Source organism: Oreochromis aureus, linkage group 22, assembly GCF_013358895.1.
Source record: "Oreochromis aureus strain Israel breed Guangdong linkage group 22, ZZ_aureus, whole genome shotgun sequence".
Classification (NCBI taxonomy): Eukaryota; Metazoa; Chordata; class Actinopteri; order Cichliformes; family Cichlidae; genus Oreochromis; species Oreochromis aureus.
Genome location: NC_052962.1, coordinates 19,342,835 through 19,362,721, shown reverse-complemented (window position 1 = coordinate 19,362,721; position 19,887 = coordinate 19,342,835). Strand labels below are relative to the sequence as shown.

Sequence of the window (19,887 nt, the reverse complement as noted above, 5' to 3'; positions counted from 1 at the left end):
ACATATCATAGCAGAAATCTGTTAACAGTAGACTGAGGTGTATTTGTGGAGAAAGACCAGTGACCACAGTATGTGTTTCTGTAAACAAAAGACAAGCAGCCTTCTTAAATATAGAACATTTTATTCCAATTTGAGAAAATTAAGTTGAAATTCTGAAGTAAAGGTTTTAATATCAACAGGACCTTTGCATTTAATAGTAACACTTTACATGCCCTCATCCAGTGACAATGAAAAGCTTCATTAAACTTTTTTTTGTTGTTTATCTTATTTCCCTTGTAAGAAAGAGTTCAAGTATAAAAATTCCCAACAGTGTAAAATTGCCCATCTGATGAATATGAAGCAAAAAAAGAGCACAGCTACTGAAACCTCGACAACAGCTATACATTCTAGTAGAGAAAAGCAGCTTTTTTTTGCTTGTTTTTACCAAAAAAAAAAAGATTAGTTTTTCCTCTCGTCTAAACATAGAAGAGGCAGAGTACTGTCTGCATGCAAGGAGGCCTGCATTTAAATAAAGTTCTTCCATACAAAAAGGCATGAAGCTAATATTTAATGTCATGTTCTGAAGAATCAAAAAAGATAAAAAATAGAAGTACAGTGCACATTTTTAAATAACTCCTACATCAACATTTTGGTTGATTATGTTATTAATAATAATAATAATAATGATAATAATAATTATAATAAAACTAATCAATAACTTATATATGCCTTGAGATGAGTACATCATATTATTAATACAGTACCGCCACTAAGTCTCTACTCTCAGAGCGTCAACATAGTCAACCCTCAAAAATAAATATCTTAAATAGTAGATTTCTCTCTTTTTTTGAGTTTTTTTTCTCTCTTAAATAGCAGTAAAAATGTAAGGCACATTTAAGGCACAGAGACCAACACGACATCACAGAGGAAACCCACATCCTCCCCACCCCACCTGGTGTTCTTGACAGACATGAGGCAGGCCAGTTGTTGGGGTGGCTTTGGTGAAAGTGTTTGTGAGTGCGTACCTGACTACAGCAGCACAGAGGTGGAAATGCTGACGGGGGCAGTGCTGAATGACCGGGGTGGAGGACGAGTCGGGTGGGGTGGGGGTGGGGGGTAAAGTTGGTTCCCAAAGGGCTCGGCCGGGGATTAAAATGTGACAGCTCAACAAACGAGCACAAGTGATGCGTTCTTTCCAGAGTGATCCGTCTGTGTGGCGCTGGAGCTGGCTCTGTCCAACCCCCACCACCACCACCACCAGCAGCTGCTGCTGCTCTCCCTCTTTCTGCTTCTCTCCAAAGCCGAGCCAGAGAGAAGCACGACTGCGCTGGCCTTTGTCTTTGACTGCTATGTGTGCAGCTCTGGATGTATGTGTCAGTTTACATGTGAGCGAAACGTGGAAAAGCAACAGATTTAGTGTTTCTCATTGTCCGAAGCCATTTTTTCAGTCTCTCTCCTTTTGTCAGTGCCTTTGTTTTGTTTGCCAAGTCCCCTCTTTTTTTCAGTCCAAGAGTCAAGTCAGAGTTGATGACATTTTCAGTTTCTTTTCTTTGTTTCTTTGTCTCATGGTGATTTGTTTGCTTTGCATAGGTCAAGAGGTTGAGAGACACAGAGTTTAAAAAAAAGGGACATTCAGCATCAGGAAGATAATAAGGTAGTTCTTCAAATGTTTGTGACACGGCGAGTCACACAAAATAATAGCTAACACAGTGGAAACAGTTCCATTTCCCTGATTATCAGAAAATATCAACTTCCAAAAAATGCACTTGAAAAGACAAAAAGAACAAGCAGAGCCCTCAGTGTTTAATAATAACAAATAATAAATATAAATGTTATGAGGGCATTAAATAACCGAACAAGAGGAAAAAAAGGAGTATTTTCCTAAAAACTAACGTTAAAGACAGCAATAGGACCTATAACAACCACAGGGATTAGTTCCTGGATCTTTTTTACTCTAAAAATAAGTACTGTACTACAATGATAATAGTAATGATAATAATAATCATGGTAATAATAACAACAACAACAATAATAATAATAATAGAAAACCATTTTCATTATTTGTCCTGCGGCTTTTTTTCATTTTCTGTTTTTTCATTTTTTTTTGGTTGAAGCACAGCAAGTTGAAAAGTTACTGTAAAAAGTTCCCACCTCACCATCATCATCACCACTACCATCATCACCATCATCATCATCATCATCACCTTTTTAAAGCAACTCTGCTTCTGAGCTGTTGACACGCCACACCCTTAAGGCCACTCCCTCCTTTTTCTTTCTTTTTTTAAACAGATCAGCTGTAGCTGGGGTGGACCTCCTCCTTGCTCTGCATGTCCAGCGCTTGCAGGGCCTGCTATTGCATGCGGTCAGCTTGCAATTGCTGAGGCTGGTACTGGCCGAAGGCTGCGGCTGCAGCGGCGGCCGAGCCCGGGGCAGCGGTGGCTAAAGGTTGCTGGACAGCGTAGCCGTATCCGGCAGTGGCCACATAGCCTGTGGCTGCTGGGGAGGCGGTGTAAGGGTATTGCTCGTAAGCGGCAGCGGCAGCGGCGGCAGCGTTGGCTGCTGCAGCAGAATACTGTGCATAGGCGGCTCCGGTGTAGTCGATGTAGGGGGATGAGGCGGTGGGAGGCGCAGCGGCTGCAGGCTGCACATGAGGGATGACCACACTAGGCTGAACGAAGGCCTGAGGATACACATAGTGGGCCGGGATGCTGTGGGAGAAGCACACAGATGTGACAGTTGTTTGATTCAGTACAAAACATTAAAAAGACAGTAAGACCCAACCCCCCAAAAACCCAACTCCAACACACTGCGGCCAAGCGCCCTCCCACCACCCAGACCCAGTCCAGTTCACCAGTCAAGAAGAGCGAGGAAATGTCTGCTAGTAGGGATTAGAACAATATAGGGTTGCCAAAATAGAAAAAGTTTGACTAGAAAAGACTAGAAGGTGAGAAAATCTTTCAACACCCAGACTTTTTTTTTCTTTGTTTCCTCTCTTAATTAAAAAAAAGATCACATTTGTATGATTACATCTGGATGAAGTACTGACATCATCTTCTCTATGAGGCAGAGCCTGAGGGGCATGTTTGAGTTTGCGTTGTGGAGACAAAAGAGGGTTGAGATTTGTAGCTTTGCAGCTCATCTGATGGTCAATTTGTACATTTAACTCTGGTTCTGTCCCCCGCCTGCTGGAGGGAGAGCAGGGGTAGCGGGGTTCGGGTGGCTTACAGTGGCAGGGGGTGGGGGTGTGTGTGTGAACAGAGTAGATGAGCCCAGGGAAGCTTTGTGAAAATGTCACTGCCACTTTGACAGCTGGACAGTTTTAAAAAGGGACGCTGCTGGCCATTTCCCCCTCTGTGTCGGGACAATGAGCCACGGAGGCTGTGGGGGGAGCTGGGACTAGGCTCTGCACTGAGAGGGATGTTTCGATTAAATAAACAATTCTGAACAATGAGCACATTCTGCCCTCCATGACATAGCCTTATCCCAGCCCCCAGTCTCTATAAGGTCTGGAAACTCAGCTGCACAGCAAGCAGGAAGGGAGCTTTTATAATCTACACGATTCTGAGCGAGAGAAGTGAAAAGTCAACTGTTTTAGTAAGAAGCAAAAATAAGAAATGTTCCCTTTTTGATATCCCCTCTCAAATGAAGTGAGAAAACAGAATTCCAGTAACAGCCGTGCATCTGACTTTAAATAACGATTGGTGTTAAATCTGTTAAGGAAAAATCTGCACAATCAGTGGGCATCAGGTGGTCACTTTAGAGTCTGGATTGAGAGAGAAAACAATCAGAAAGTATAAAAAGCGGGATCTATCGTGGCAACCCTATTGTGAGCACTCCATTATCCAAATCCAATCCAGATCCCAACCGAAAACAGTGGACCAGGAAAAACAGGAGAAAACATAAAGAGCAAAGTGTCAGAGAGGAGGATATATAGGAAAAAAAACATTTCACAAAAGCAACAACCATGACGAGGGCACAGCACAATCACTCAACTGAAAAAAGACATGAAAAGCAAAGGTGTAAAGCAAAGGGGTGGAAATGTGGAGGGATGGTGTTGCTGTTGCTAAAGATGTCCACATAAGAGCATTTTTGAAAGCTGGTCAGAAAATTTCTACCCTGAAAAGATTCTTTGTTTTTTTTCAGAGTTAAACTTATTAGAAAACCTTCCAAAGCAGCATTTTCAGCATCATGTGATTCAAAGAACTCACTTTGAAAGTGGCACTAAAGAAACTCAGTGGGTTCAGGAAGGCTTTAGATATTTTACTGGCCTAATAAATAAAAAAAAAAAATATAGCAGCACTGGTGCAGAGAGATGTTTACAGGCTGTTATCTCATGTGAAATCACTGTATTATCAACAAACAGAGAGGAAAGACGTCATATGGGTTAGGGTTGCTCAGTTGTGCAAGTATTTGCTGGTCTAACACGCAAAAAAAAAAAAAAAAAAAAAAATCAACTAATTTAATTATGTGTAAGTTTTCTATTAATTTTGTTACATGAGTATAATTAAGGGATTCTGGTCCAATGAAATGTACTTAATTGGCATTCATCCAGTTTATACCAAGCAAATTATCCTTAATTGTTAATTATTTTAATAAAGAAACCTCTTATATATTTCAGGTTTGGTTTGTCTTTTTTTGGGGAGGCTCAGTGCACCGATCAACAAACACATTGTAACTCTGTTTGCACAATTGATGCCAGGATTTGAATTAATCAATTAAAAAGGCAGCAGCAGACCCACAGGTGCACTGTGTGAAAAGCAAAGCAAATAAGCCCCTAACAGGACTTGGGATCTCATGTTAGTGCTAGATCTATAATAATATAATTCGATAATCTAAGCAGTATGCAAGCATACAGTGCTGTGCTCTGAAAATGCATTGTGCAAGACAGCAAATCTAATAATCTCATAATGTGATATTCGCATCTTTGCGCACACTTTCTAATATTTGTCTGACTCCTAGGTATTACTGCAGTTACATTGTATTAAATCTGTATTACAAGATACTGTGTGTGAATAACACACACAGATATACACATAGCATAAGCGGTGTTTTCGGCCATAGGAAGCAAAGCTCTGCCTTATTAAAACAAACAAACTAAAAAAGGTTTTTCTCTGTGCAGAATAAGAGCATTTAAGTTATCCCAGTCTATTCCCAGTATATGTAGCTGATTTGTGCCGGTCTGACTGTTCCTGTGTGTGTGTGTGTGTGTGTGTGTGTGTGTGTGTGTGTGTGTGTGTGTGTGTGTGTGTGTGTGTGTGTGTGTGTGTGTGTGTGTGTGTGTGTGTGTGTGTTTCTTTATTGGAAGGTCCCGGTAGTCATTAAAGTTCAGGGCTAAATAAAGGTTGTCTTCCAGCCTGCATGCTGTCTGCCATGTGGACTTGTTCATTATCAGTGTGAGAGGTCGGCGTCACAAACATTTCCTAATTTAAAGAGTTGTTACGACCAAGCTGACGGTGATTCTGATGCACTTAAGTATTTGTAACTGAGCCATAATCGAAACACAGATGGCTACCTGGATAAAGTTACTGTGCGAAACCTTCACCAGTCACTCCGTGTGGACGTATTAACAGCAACAGCAGCAGCACAGAGAGATTTTCTGAGCGCGCAGAGAAGAACTTCAGTTTTTGAGCTGCTGGATGTAAACGGATGTTCAGCTGTGATCATTTGTCTCTTAAAAAAAATGTGAAAATGCAAACTTCAGTGCTGAAGTGACTTCAAGGGACCATCAGTCTAAAGAGGTTCTTTGATTCATTTTAAAAGGAAGAGAGGACGCTGTTTGCCACGTTCGTGATTTGCGAATTGTAACTTTCACTGGAGCTTTCATCCTAAGCCTCTCTCACTTTGAGTTTACTTCTAACAAATTTATTCCCTGCTGTGGAGATCGTGGCTGCAGTTACACACTAGCATTTCTCTAAATCAGACTGAAGACTTCGGGTCAGCTGTTTACATGGAAAGTAATTTATTAAGGCCTGGTGTTTATGTGGATATTGGAACTTAATCCGAGCAGTGTGATGTACTCAAAGGTTATGAATGTAAATTTTCCTCAATGGCTGCCTTACATCTCTGGAGCTCCCTGAAGAAGATGGATATCTGCTGCATATAGTTACTGTTATTGTGTTAAAAACAGACTCTCTGCAGAGTCCCTTGTGGATAGAGTAGAAGTGTACATCTCCACATATTTGTGGGGACAAGGACAGAAAGAACGCAAAGTGGGGCATGTGTAGGAAGAATGCAGCCAGAAAGTCATGAGGTTTAATTGTTTACTCGTTGCAGTTTTTCTTCTAATCTGTTTACGAGGTCTTCTGCTCCGCAGCAGGTTTCTGCCTCCCCTGAGCTCGCTTTGTGACACTTGTATTCAATCCAGTTTTATTTATATAGTCACAACAAATCACAACAACAGTGGTCTCCAGGCAGGCACTGGACTAGCTCCTACCGTTACTAACAGCTGAAGTAGTTAACATTCATAACACTGAACAGCACAAGTTTTAAAGAGGTCACTGAATCTTCATTTTCAACAACACTTAAGTATTAAACAGTTATCATAAATGTTAACCTGTCTGGCAGCAATTACCCAATAGCTACACCTGTTATCATAAATGTAGGTGCTACAGTCTGTAGTTTGTTAAAGATTCATTACTGCAGGCTGAACGGGTCGCAGATGGAATACTGAGCTGTGACTGGGTGGATACGGAAAGCCAGGTGGGTTACTGGCTATGCAGAGCAGCGGTGGAAGAGTTGCTGAACTGCGTAAAGAGTCCAGAGTGTGGAGAACAAACTTGAGCAAAAAAAAACCCAGACGAGCAGAGCTGAGGATGCAAAGAGCTGCAGACTGAGGCAGAGCAGAGTAAATGGTAAGAGAAGCTTCTGGCTAAACTTAATCTTAAGCACTTATTTTGTTAAATTTGTCTAATGTATGATTGGGAAAATTAATTAAAAATGAATACGTTTTTGAGACGGGTTTTTTTTGACGTCTTTGCCATTACTTCTGCTGTTGCAGGATGTGGTCAAAATCTTTACAAGTTTGAAATTTTAATACCATGACAACCCTATTCACACAGATGCATTTCCTCAGCTGGGGGGATATCTTTGCTGGTGCGATCGTCATAGCAATAATAGATAATCATTACAAGGAAATCTGGCCGAGCATCAGTTAGCGATTAGCATTAGCCACACTAGCTGTTAAATTCTTTGTATATATAAACCAGGCTGATTTTTCACAGCAGCTTCTTTTATGTAATACTGAACTGCACAGGCAACCAAGTTGCTCTCTCAGTTAACGCTTTGTTTGGATCATTTTAATACAGCTGACCCCTGGTATTCGCTGGGGTTAAGGGCCACAACCAGCTGCAAATACCAGAAATACACGAACACTTGAGACCCATCTAAAATGCTTATAACTGCCTGTTTTAATAGTTCAAACACCATATATACCTTAAACTATCATCCTAAAACACTTGAAGGTCTTGGGATATTTTGTAGCCGCGGCCGTGTCTGCTGATGCCATTTCCCCATGTTGAGAAACACCACCTTTTTTTTTAAATCATAAAAAATGTATTTTGTCATGAAAATACAATCAGTTAGTTCCACAGAAAATCCAGAAAAACCGCAAACAGGCGGGGGTCAACTGTAAAGACGATTTGATTGGCTAGCTCTTAACTTTCTCTGCACCATGTTCAAACTGAAGGTGAGGTGACAGGGTTGGAGCCTGACACATGTTCGTGAATCCTCCCCTCCAGCCGCTGTCCCCGGAGTGGGTCATGCTAAATTCCCATTTGGAATTCACCTCCCAACCTCACCGGGTATGTGAAAAAAAGGAAAAAAGACGACACTGCCGGCAGTTTATGCAAACCTATCTGCTCACAGGACTATCAGAGGACAGCCATGAGCAACCTGAACCTGATCTGGATAAGAAAATAAATGGATGAGCAGTTTATGAAGCTTTAACTTCACACACAACTGAAGTTTACGTTGATTTTTGACACTGTATTTTTGTATGGCACATTGACATCCTTTTTGGATTTTGAAAGCCACTGTTGGGAAAATACCATTTAATTAAATAAATTTTCTTCACTAAAATCTGGACTTAATTTGAGCTATTGTACATGGAAAAATACTTCTGTCTGTAATTTGCTTTCATAGATTAACAGTTTGCTTACATTTGTTCACGTATGACTCATGTATGATTCATAACTTGTGCAAATTCACATTAACTCTTTTTGCCTACTAGGAGGAACCCTTTAAGGTCTTTTCTGAACTGAGTGGTTTCTGCCATATTTCAGGCCTGCTTATAGAACAAAGTGACTGGGTTTGGATCAGATGTTCTCTGCCTCAGCTAATGATGGCTACCCTTGGAAAAACCCACTCTAATGGTTGTCAAACCACGTCTTTATTGAAATATACTGAGGTGCAAAAACCTGTCATTAAGTGTACAGAGGCGACGCCAAAAGTCGACTTAATGGGGATAAAGAGTTAAAGGCTACATGTTAGGCCGGCCCCTAACACACTCACATGACCCTTTTTAAATGGGCTTTTCCCTGCTCTTACATGACACACAGCGACAGCTCGTGCACCCTCACTGGACCCCCTAACACAGACACACACACAGCTCAGCTTCATGCGACTGCAGTGTCAGCATTCAGGGCTTTGTGTGGCACAATGGGTGCGCTTGTTTTCCTTAACACCACGAGCCCATGTGACGAAAGCTCGCTCTGAGAGAATAAGAGATAGGGAGAGAGACATCCAGACATTTGTTTGTGTCACAGTGGAGACTTTGGTGCTGACTGACTTGAGCTGGGTGCATGTGGACGTGTGCAGATGCACAGTGAGACCCCATAACCCCCGTATGTTCAGGTGAAGTCAGACACATATAAGCTCACATTTTAACTGGGACGCTTTCGGTTCATTCATAAGACATTCGCATCTCCCTATAGAGCGAAGAAAAGGAGGCTGACAGACCACAAGAGGTCATTTCACAGTGAGTTGGTCTCTGCTGTGTTGTGTTAATGTAAGAAACAGCAGGAAGATGCAATGAGCACACGCAAGCAGTGATAAGCTTTGTTATTGTGAGGGGAAAGTGTGGGGTGTGGGGTGGGGGGCAAGGGTGAAAGAAAGAAACTCCACACAGAAAAGTCACCACTCACTCAAACAAGACAGCCAGAAGGAGGAGAAAGAAACATGTAACAGCACATCCTGTTAAACAAAACAGATCAACCACAAGCTAAAAGCAATGATAATAATAATAATAATTAAAAAATCTTCTCCTCTGCAAAGTAGACACGCTTCCACAAAAAGGAAAAAGAACACCCCACAAAAACAACAATCAGTCCAGCTTTTTTTTCTTTTCTTTTACTTTTTTTTTTATCACTAAAGTAAAGAAAGCACACGGTTTAGCTAACAACACCACTTCATAACGGCACACAAAGCTAAGTTCTATTCAAATAAAATGAAAAAGAAGTCCAAACGAAACCCACGTACATGCATCTGTAATCACCATTTTGAGAGCTTGTTTGTGTGCGTTTGAGTCTACAGGTAATTCCTTTTCTCTGATCAGAACTATTCCACAAACCAGCACAGTTAGCTTAACCGAGAGCGAGCCTGTCGAACCAGAGAAAGATAGATAACATTGAGTGAGGCTGTAAAGTTTCCATCACTGTCCACTCAGCACACTCACACAAGAATGTATTCACACTCACACGTATTTCTGCAAACAGTCGAACTTAGGAAAAGCAGTTTTGACTGGAGGTTTTTTTTTGGTGGGCAATCATTGGGGAAGAAAAGCTCTATTTATAGCTTACATTCCAACTCTGATGATGGTTAACATTTATTCAAGGAAATGAATACATGTTGACTCGTTAGTCCTTACCCATAAGGCCTTTGGATGAATGCTGGGTGAATCTGGGGAACACCGAAGGTAAAACCTGCAAAACAAAATAACTTCAAATATAGACAAAAACTGACTTATAGCAACAACTTGAAATTATATTTAAGATTCAAACCCTGAGGTACAATCAAACATCCTACTGGCTGGTCTTACCTGGCTGCATCACCCGAGGCTTGGCACCCAGGTATGCCAGGTTGACGTTGGCCTTCCTGCCATCGATGATCGGGTTGGGGTCCTTGCAGGCCCGATCTGCGGCTGCACGGTCTGCCATCGTCACCTGAGAGGAGGATAAACGGAGAGCTGAAGGAGGTTTTTAACGGCAGTTGAGGGTTCAATAATGATTGGAGCTTGTAATAAAGAGGGAAACCACATTTTGCACAGAAGTGTAAGTGTGTGTGCGCACAGAGGCCTCCTTCTGTGTGCGCCTGTGTGGCCATCACTGACAGTGGCAGGTATTTGGCAGCACACACACATTTATCACCCTCGTGTGGATGTAATGAAACTTATCAGCAGTGAATGGTAGCCAGGCCGACCACCACAACCAAACCAAAGCCCTCAGTTCTCCTTTTACAGCCTTTAATTCTAATCAGAGGGATCCATGTGAGCTTGGTCATAAGCATTATTTGGGAGACAATAAAGTAAAGATAAATAATAAAAGAATATGATTTAGAAGGAGCAGTAAAGAGAGGATCTAAGCAAACGTGAAGTTAAACATTGATCCCAGCACACAAACGTAAATATTTGATTAAATCAAGGGTAAATAAGAAAAAAATTAGGTTACTTAAATAAAGGCTCAGGCTTGGCTTCCATATCTCTCTTTTTGGATAATTTTCTTACATGTATGTGAAGGTCAGCTTAGTCAAACTATATGTATATGTACAAATAAAGAGATTTATTATTGAATAACACTGAGTTCTCGGACTTGATGACAAGTCTCAGCAAGACGGTGTAAACTACCCTAAGAGGAAGAAACTGTAACCGTTTCAAAAAACCTGCTCTACAATATCAAGACATAATCGAGAGTTTTCTCTCAGCCCACCGCAGCTGCCACTGTGCGAACAGCTCCTTAAAAAAATGCGTGTCAGGGCGCATACCAGCGCGCAACAAGTTGGTGGGTGCGAGATTGCAACAGAAGCCAGTGACAAATTTAAGCAGGAGCTGCTTATCAAAACATAAACAACCCGTGACCCACAGATATATCAATGCTAGTCACGGTGTTGTGCAAGACAGCAACAGCAGCGAGCCTTAACAGAAGAAACGTGGTGACACGAATTTCTGGAACGTGCGCAAATAGACGCAAATAAACTCCTGTGGAAAGCTGTGGTGTTACTGAGTGATACTTACAAATCCATAACCTCTAGACTTGCCGGTCTGCCTGTCGGTAATGACCACCGCTTCTTCAATCTCACCAAAAACTTCAAAATATTTCCTGAGACTGGAATCCGTGGTGTGGTAGGGAAGACCCCCAACAAAAATCTTCGTATAGGTCGTGTCCTTTTGCGTGGTGTGCATCGTTAGTGCAAAAAATACAATAAATAGAAACTATAAAAAAATAATAGTAGTAGTGCAATGTCTCCTTATCGATAATACTTTGGATGACTAGAGAGATAGAGAAAGAGAGAGAGAAAGTGAGAGATCAGTTGGCTCTAAAGTTTTTCAGAAGAGAAAAGAAGACAAAAGAAGCGTGGAGGTAGATTTAACTTGCGACAGTAAGAGGGTAGAAATATGGAGCGGATTGTCCCAAAGATACCATCAGGTGTTTCCAGCTCTTCTTGGTAACTCTGCTGTCTAACTAAATAGGTTTGGGACCCATTCCTAAAAGCGTTGCCTCTAACTCCACCCACTTTTTAGTTCCTCCCACCAGCGTGCACAAACAGCTGGGAAGTGCGGCTCAGTGTGAAACATTGGAGCTCCTTCACCACAAAGATCCGGGGCCGGAATCGCGTTTAATGAACCATCAGGGCCCAACAAAACCCGATTCTACTGATGATACGTTTGGCACAAAAAGGACCTGTGACCGAGGAACAGCTCAGGTGAAAAATAATGTGGATGTTTGGGGGGGGGGGGTCACCCTCCACAGTGTTTCAGTTCTCAGTTGAACTAATGTCAGCTAATATGTGAGCTGAGCTGATTAATTTAGTAGTAATCTCTCAGAAAAATAAAGTTAAGTACTTTGGACTCACAATGAACAAACAACCCTAACTTTAAACTCAAGTAAACAGTACTCAGTTTCTACTGGCAATCCTTTAGTTTTCACAGTTTATTGCAAATAAAGTTTTAGATATTTTACACTTATAAATAAAGTTTATTTTATTTATTTATATATTCACAAATACAGTCGGGATAAAAGAGTTCAGCCCTTTTATAAACAGCAGATCAGCATCTTTGAAACTCCTCTGGAAGATTCATAGTCCACCTTGATTGGCTGGGACTACAGATGTGAATAAGTAGTTTGGTATAATCTGGCAGTTGCATCTTATATTTTTGGTGTATCCGTGTTGAATAAATAAGTAAAGAAAGAAGTCATGCACAATACGTGAGGTGTATGTCTTTAGAGAGTCTTAATTGTGTTGCTTCTTGAGTGGAAAGGTCATTAGTCCAGTGTAAAAAGTTTGAAACAGAGGTGTCAATGTCTGATGAGGACATACTGCTGCATCTCTCAATATCCTCCCAAACAGCCCAGAAGAGCTAATTCAACTCCGGTAATGTGAGAGTGAACTCTGCTGTTAATCATTCATGGTGCCTCACGTCTGTGAGCTGGCCTACATACGTACATCTATCCTACAGCGAGCAGACACATTTACGGTGGGAGCATTATCAAGTGCTGTTCCTTCCTGTGTGGGGAGCTACTGATGACCAGTCTAAACTTTATGAAACACAGATCAGTAAGGATTACTAATCACATTTTTATTCATCTCCAACCAAAATCTGTCTTCTTCCAGCTAAAAGAATGACAAGAGCCGGTGTTGCTGTCACCTCCACCTGCAGGACGTCACATCACAATAAAATGCAACCTGATAAAGCGCCTTTTCTGCCGTGTCTCCGTTCACTTGCTGTTTTATTAATGCAGCCACACGCCCTAAAAGTCAGAATAAAGGGGGATTGATATCAGGTTTCTCAAGCTCAACAATGGGGATCCGGTCAGGTTGCATGCTCTTATTGTCTCTGCAGTATGCTGACTAGTCTGAATCCTCTAACAATATGCCGCCCCCCCAATGAAAGCTTCATTTAGTCGTTATTACCAGGAACCTTGAACCGCTGCAAACATAAGCCCACTTTGTAAATGCTGTTTCCATACTGGCTGTTTTTAGAGAAATTAAAACTTAAAACATCTTCCAAGCTGTAAGAGCTAAAGCTTTGTGCTTGTCAATCATTTGCCAGTCAGGCAAAGGAAAGTTAAAGGTCAAAGGTCAAGGAAACAGCTGAATGGCCACAGCAGTCACACTTAGGTCTCAGCCCTAACCTCTCATTTAAAAATATGTTTTGGTGTTCTGGGGGGGCTTTGTGGTTAACCTCTAAAGCTTTTACATTTTATGGATTGTAATAAATGACTGATCACACACTTGTTTTTCACACACTCTCTGAATCATAAAAAAGGAGAAAATGGGGATTTCCTTGATAATGACTTTGCCTTAAACACATCTTTTTACACCAAGCCCTTCCTCACATGTTGCTAAAAACACTCATGGCTAGTCTTATAGAAGATGCATGCTAACTCCAGAGAGCTGCAACACACATTTAACCCACTGAAACAGTGCCACCTTATGTCCAACAGAACAGCTGCACAGAGTACAACCTTCACAGCAGCATGAGAGGATAACACAGTAATTTCTCTCAGTTATAGTAAAAGAAAAAACACACCAAACAACCAAAAGCACTTATAAAAATTGATTTGGTCTTTTGGTATGAAGTGCATCAATTAATCTTTATTAAAGTGTTCAGTGAGGTAAAATGCGTTGAATTTAATGGAAAACCCTCATGTTCCGATGTGCTTTTGTGTTCTTCTTCTGCAAACCTTCACAGATTCAACATTAAGTTCAATCACACATTAAATATACATTTTATACATTGCTAATACATTTATTTTACAAGTTTAAACAACTCTCAACTGTGCAAAATGAATGTATTTTTGGCTTCTTTCCTCTTCCTGTACGCCCTTGTTGTGCTGATTGTTGGCTCATTTGTGCAATAGTTTAAAATACTTCTTCTTTGTCGTCTGCATGTTGGAAGCTAGAATCGCACTCCAGCTCCCCTGAGGCTGTGAACTCTTCCATCTGGGTCATCTCTTCTTCTTCTTCCTTTTCACTACTCTCAACTTCCCTCTCTGCAGCCTCCCCTCGGTGATCTCCTCCCTCCTCTCTCCTTTCTCTCTTCCCTGCCTTCTTCACCTCTTCCTCGCACTCCCTGTTGTCATCTCCATCCACCCACTCTCCTCCCTCTGCAGCCTCACGCATCACCTGGCCGGGATGTGGTGCCACTAGCGTCTCCACAGGGGTGATAGACATGTCTTCGTCTTTCTCAGTGCTGGAGATGGTGGCGGGGACACGGACGCGTGCAGACTTGGTCCTTAAACGCATCTTGAGCTTATCTTCTTTTAACTGAAAGAGAGTGGAGAGTGCAAGAGAATTTTTTTTAGAAAACTCTGGTAAAAAAACAAACAAACAAACCAAAAAACATGACAGCGCTGAGGTGTTGGGGAAAATGGTCACACAGAAACGGCACCTTGCGTCTCTCTTCAGCCAGCCGGATCTTCTCTTCAAGCTCTTCTCTGGTGTGTAGAATCTGAGCTTTCTTCATCTTCAGAGACTCCAGTCTGGCAGGAGGCCTGCGCCGGGCACCTTCATTGTCGTCCAGCTGATGCACACAAACCAGAGAGTTGTTTAGACATAAAGCCATTACTACTACTTCTCCAACTATAACTTTATCCCTAACTTTAAAACAGGGTCCTAAATTTTTAATTTAAACACTTGTTTTCTTCACAGCACCTCATTTTACAAACAGATATAAATTCTTCAATCAAACACTAACACTTTATTTTAATTAGAAACACTGGACGTAACAGAAATAAAACAGGAATGACAGAAAACACCTCATGCATCTTTTTAGACAGGCAACCTGTCTGTACCACGTCCCACGCCCTATGGCAGACGGGATAAGCTCCAGCCTCCAACCCCCCACACTCGTGACCCTGAATTTATTATGTAGAATGGAATGGATGGATGGATAGTACAGCTTATGAGGATCAGTTTAGAGGCCCATTTTGTGCCTGGTTCATGGTGTTCTTCCTTATTTTCTTTTTCTTCAGTAAAAGTTTGTTGAACTGCAGCATCGTTGTGGCATCTCATATATTCATATATGATTCAGGGACGGTAGCAGTCAGGCTATGGAAAAAGTGTTGTTTTTATTTCCCTTTGTCAGATGTGTTGAGAAAAAAATTTATCTTTTAGACTTGTACCCTGTTTATATCACTGTGCTTTCTCTTTCTACCAAGAGTAAAGCTCCATTTGCAGTAAAGCTGTCAGATAACTGGCCTGTAAGGTCGTACCATGCTGTGCACACCAGGTACTCACCATGATGCTGTAAGCTTCTCCAACCCTGCTGCTCTTTTCTCGGTGCTGTTCCTTTGGGATGATGCCCTGATTTAGCAGTTCCTCCAGGATCTTATGGGAGTTCTGGCGTTCAGTTATTTCATTATCCCACAAAAGTACATCTGGAAAAGCAAACCAACAAAAAACAACAAATAAACAAACACATATTATACACTCAAGGACATCTTACAAGCAAATAAATAACAAGATCACAGTATGGATAAAATAACAGTTGAAGACATCATTGAAAAAAAAAGCCAATACATCACAGAATTAAAATAAAACGGAATAGGCAAGCTTAAAAAGATGTGTTTTCAGACTGGTTATAAAGAGAGGGAGGGAATCGGTGTTTCGAATGTGATTTGGGAGAGAGTTCCAAAGATGAGGAGCCACTCGGTTGAAAGCTCTAAAGCCCATGGTCGTCAGGAGAGCAGAAGGTATAATGAGAATAACAGAGGATGAGGATCTCAGAGAACAGGATGGAGTGGTGATGTGCAAAAGATCAGAGAGACATGGAGGTGAGAGATGGAGAGACTTAAAGGGCTTAAAGGACCAGGGCTGTCTGTACTGTGAAGGTGCTGAAAACCAGATTCAATTTGTTCAAAGAGATGATTGTTAGTAAGGTGACAGTATATCTGAACAGCAACAGTTTTTTCCAGAATTTCTGAACGAAAAGGTGAATCAGCAATTGGACAAAAAAGATTTAGATTGGATGGGTCTGCACTCGATTTCTTAAGAGTTGGAATTATCACAGCTAGAGGTAAAGGAAAAAAGCAGAGATTAGGGAAAAATGAATAATGTCAGTTATTCAATGAGTGAGAGAGGATAAACAGGATTTAACTGCCTGAGTGGAAAGTGGGTCAAGGCAACAGGTAGAAGGTTTAGATTTATCAGCAAATCCAGATATTTTCTCAATAGTTGAGAGAGTGAAACTGGGAAAGAGGAAGGCACATCATAGCGTCCAATATGTGGAACTATCTAGCCCCAGCTGCTGATGGACATTACTCTTCTTGGTATTGAAAAAGGCCATAAAAATCCTAATATTCCATTCACCAGACTTGATTAGTGTTCCATATATATATTCCATAAATATTAGCTGTAGACATGGCACCCTTAAAGTGGCCCATTTGTTCCTGATACATAGTTTTATGAACAATGAGACCAGTCTTTGTATTAAAACGTTCCAGACGACAACATGTAATTTCAAGCTCGGGCAATTCTGAGTTGAACCAGGGAGCAGAGTGGATAAAGGAGACAGTCTGAGTTTTCAAAGGAACAAAAATATCCAGAAGACTGTGGAATCTATTATTGTAGTAAGACACCAGTTCAGGTATGGGAAGGTCAGATGCTATACAGTTCTGAGGAGTAACACCAGAACACCAGATAAGATCAAGAATATGGCCTTTAGTGTTAGTTGGAAAAGTAATAAATAGCTGTTTCTCTACAGCCTGATGAGTCAGACTACACACTCACTGTCCTGTGTAATTCTGTCCACTCACTTTCTCTGATGCTCTCTGATGTTAGAGGAGGGAGTGTTCGGGGCACTGCTCCAGGTATGTCACCTCTGTTCTCCATCACCACCCCGCTGTCCGCTGTGCCCTTTGACACAGCCGAGTCTCCACGACCGCTGAGCTTACTTCCTGTGTCATCCTGGCAGCACAGACACAGAAAATAAATGCAGAAATTGGACAAGGGTGAAATAAACCTACATAAAAAAAGTTTATTTCTTTGAGCCCCATATTGTATTTTTAAGTAATGCTTTTCAACTATAGTATAAACTATGAGGTTCATGTGAAATATAAATGAATTCATGAGATTTAGAGGGGAAACCACTTATATAAAATCTGTTGCAATTGACATGACCAAAAATGTGTCTTTTCATTTGTCTTTTCTTTTCTTTATTATAATCCCTTCTCTTTTTATAGAAGAATATTGTTGAATTTTAAGTGTTTTTTACTCCTTTTATTCGCATTTAAACCAAATACAAATTCTGCAATATGTAATCTGTAAAAGTCATTATCTATCCCCCATAATCCCCATTTTTGAAAAGAACAACAACAACTAAAGTTGTATTAAGAATTAGTTAATGGGAAACTGCAATGAGATGAAAATGGATTCTTCTTCAGCTTTTAAGAGCAAGCCTAAACTTTTAGTCGTTATAAAACGTAAGATATATTAACACTGATATTACCAAACTTTTCTTTTTTACACTGACACATCTGAAGCTGGTCTGATAGGACTTAACCATCATTACTCAGGTTCGTACCACAGAAGAAGAAGCATTGTGAAGGCACCTGCCCTTGTTGCCTTAACTTTATAGTTTATGTGCGAGTGTTGGGCTATACCAGTCTTTCAAAGCTTGCTTTATTTTTTTTTCCAAAAAAGGAACAATTTTTTTTTCCTGCAAGCGAGAGGACCTCATAATAAATATCAATATAAAAAAGGTCTATAAGGAAAATTTCACTTCTCTTACAACTTTCTATGAATTTTCTTTACATAAAATAGCATTAATATCCATGATGAGGTTAAAGTAACAACTGTCACAAACAAACACCAGCTCTAGCGTCCTCTCCGCAGTTTTACTAGTGGGTGGTGGGACACCCAGCCTACCTCGTCTCCATTCACTGTCAGCGTTTGGACCGCGGTGATTGTGGAGTTCAAGCATCCCATTTTCACCTTAAAGCAACGATGTGAAGTCAATCCTTGAAATTCATAAACCACCAGCTGCGTTTTGTTTTCTGGATTTCTTGTTTTTGTCTATGTGTTATCGACTGTTGTAGATTAGCATTCCTTCACTTAGACACTGCAGTCTCCATGGGTCCCGTGCGTTGCTAGGGGCCGTTGCTACAATAAATCTGACCTGGTCAAAGAGGTGATACTGCAAAGTCTACGTACAATGTTAGTTTCTGATCAAATTTGTACGCGCATGCGTCCTTAAATGAACTCTTACGACAAATTTGTTGTCGGACTTGTGTTTGGGAGCAGAGTCCACTACAAAAGTATAATAGTGCCAGAAATCACTAGACGTGCATGTTACCAGATTACCACAAACAGAGGGGCTTGCTAAATAATTCAGCCAGGAGTCAGTGTGCCAAAAATAATTATATAAAACATGACACTGACACATAACACACAACACACTGTTCTGCTTACCATAAATTTTTATTCAGATACCAAGTTTCAGTGCGTGTGACCTTCGTTTCCTAAAACAACAACGTGAAAATAAAATGAATATAAGACAAACGGACAGTGACAAATATAAACAAATAAGACAAGCTTCTAATAAGCAAGATTAAAATGACAGTTCTTCTTTCTTGGGGAGAACTTTCTTTCCAGTTCTGAACAAAAACCACAAAATAGATAAACCCTGCTGCCTCAGTATGGGCTCAATGAGGTTTATATAATATTGGACAGTTAATTTGATATCCTCCTGAAAAGCGAGGGGGGGGGGAGCATCTTTCAGTTTAACTATTTTGTCTGCTGATATAAGGTCAATTGTGGTACAATAGCCATTTGTAGAAGAGGTAACATGCATGCAAATAATGTCACCATGAATCAAAGACATTTAAAACATTTAAAAGTATTATTGAATGTCTCTTTGATTAAAAAAATCAATTAATACATCTATCTATCTATCTATCTATCTATCTATCTATATATATATATATATATATATATATATATGGCAAGGGAACAATAAGAGAACAGCACCACCAAGGCTGGAGACGGAGCAATACTGGAAGAGCATATGGGAGAAGGACGCAACCCATAACGGCAATGCTCAGTGGCTAGTGGATCTGAGGGCAGACCACAGCAACCTCCCTGAACAGGGTCCAGTAACCATCACAGTGGCAGATATCCAAGAAAGGGTCTCCAGTATGAAGAGTTGGACAGCACCAGGGCCCGACATGGTTCACGCCTACTGGCTGAAGAAGCTGACTGCACTCCACACGGCGTCTGGCAGCACAAATGAACCAGCTGCTAGTTAACGAGAGACACCGGAATGGCTAACTGAAGGTCGGACGGTCCTGATCCCCAAGGACCCCAAGAAGGACCGGTCCCATCCAACTACCGACCAATAACCTGCCTCAGTACTACATGGAAGCTCCTGTCAGGCATCATATCGGCTAAGATGAACGGGCACATGGGTCAATACATGAGCGGGGCACAGAAAAGGATTGGCAAGAATACCAGAGGCGCAAAACACCAGCTACTGGTAGACAGAACAGTCAGCCGAGACTGCAAGACCAGACTGACCAACCTGTGCACAGCCTGGATTGATTACAAGAAGGCCTATGACTCAATGCCCCACAGCTGGATACTGGAATGCCTAGAATTGTACAAGATCAACAGGACCCTAAGAGCCTTCATCAGGAACTCAATGGGGATGTGGCGCACAACACTAGAGGCCAACTCCAAGCCCATAGCACAAGTCACCAT

The 19,887-nt window shown here is 41.2% G+C and overlaps 2 protein-coding genes across 3 annotated transcripts; both read right to left on the bottom strand.

Moving 5' to 3' along the window:
• Positions 1–104: 104 nt before the first annotated feature.
• rbm24a (RNA binding motif protein 24a) lies at positions 105–11,635 on the bottom strand. Its single transcript, XM_031729466.2, has 4 exons — positions 11,204–11,635; positions 10,013–10,136; positions 9,842–9,896; positions 105–2,687 (listed from the first exon to the last, which is right to left on the bottom strand). The coding sequence occupies exons 1-4, from the start codon at positions 11,369–11,371 to the stop codon at positions 2,330–2,332; spliced, it is 705 nt and encodes a 234-aa protein (XP_031585326.1). The 5' UTR covers positions 11,372–11,635; the 3' UTR covers positions 105–2,329.
• A 2,130-nt stretch (positions 11,636–13,765) lies between these two features.
• stmnd1 (stathmin domain containing 1) lies at positions 13,766–18,282 on the bottom strand. Of its 2 annotated transcripts, none has more exons than XM_031729465.2 (5): positions 18,058–18,282; positions 16,947–17,097; positions 15,430–15,569; positions 14,582–14,713; positions 13,766–14,457 (listed from the first exon to the last, which is right to left on the bottom strand). In XM_031729465.2, the coding sequence occupies exons 1-5, from the start codon at positions 18,115–18,117 to the stop codon at positions 14,053–14,055; spliced, it is 888 nt and encodes a 295-aa protein (XP_031585325.1). In that variant the 5' UTR covers positions 18,118–18,282; the 3' UTR covers positions 13,766–14,052. The 2 variants fall into 2 exon arrangements, with proteins under 2 accessions (XP_031585325.1, XP_039461405.1); XM_039605471.1 differs by having other exon boundaries at positions 18,124–18,280.
• Between the last annotated feature and the right edge of the window lie 1,605 nt (positions 18,283–19,887).

What these genes read in the sequence shown, in the direction of transcription:
- rbm24a (XM_031729466.2), bottom strand. Translation starts at nt 11,371, where the DNA reads ATGCACACCACGCAAAAGGACACGACCTATACGAAGATTTTTGTTGGG. An exon ending in GCCTCGGGTGATGCAGCCAG is followed by an intron (nt 9,897 to 10,012) that starts GTAAGACCAGCC and finishes TTTGTTTTGCAG; the next exon opens with GTTTTACCTTCGGTGTTCCC. An exon ending in TTCATCCAAAGGCCTTATGG is followed by an intron (nt 2,688 to 9,841) that starts GTAAGGACTAAC and finishes CTTCTCCCACAG; the next exon opens with CATCCCGGCCCACTATGTGT.
- stmnd1 (XM_031729465.2), bottom strand. Translation starts at nt 18,117, where the DNA reads ATGGGATGCTTGAACTCCACAATCACCGCGGTCCAAACGCTGACAGTG. An exon ending in TGACAGTGAATGGAGACGAG is followed by an intron (nt 17,098 to 18,057) that starts GTAGGCTGGGTG and finishes CTGTGCTGCCAG; the next exon opens with GATGACACAGGAAGTAAGCT. An exon ending in GAGAAGCTTACAGCATCATG is followed by an intron (nt 14,714 to 15,429) that starts GTGAGTACCTGG and finishes TGTGTGCATCAG; the next exon opens with CTGGACGACAATGAAGGTGC.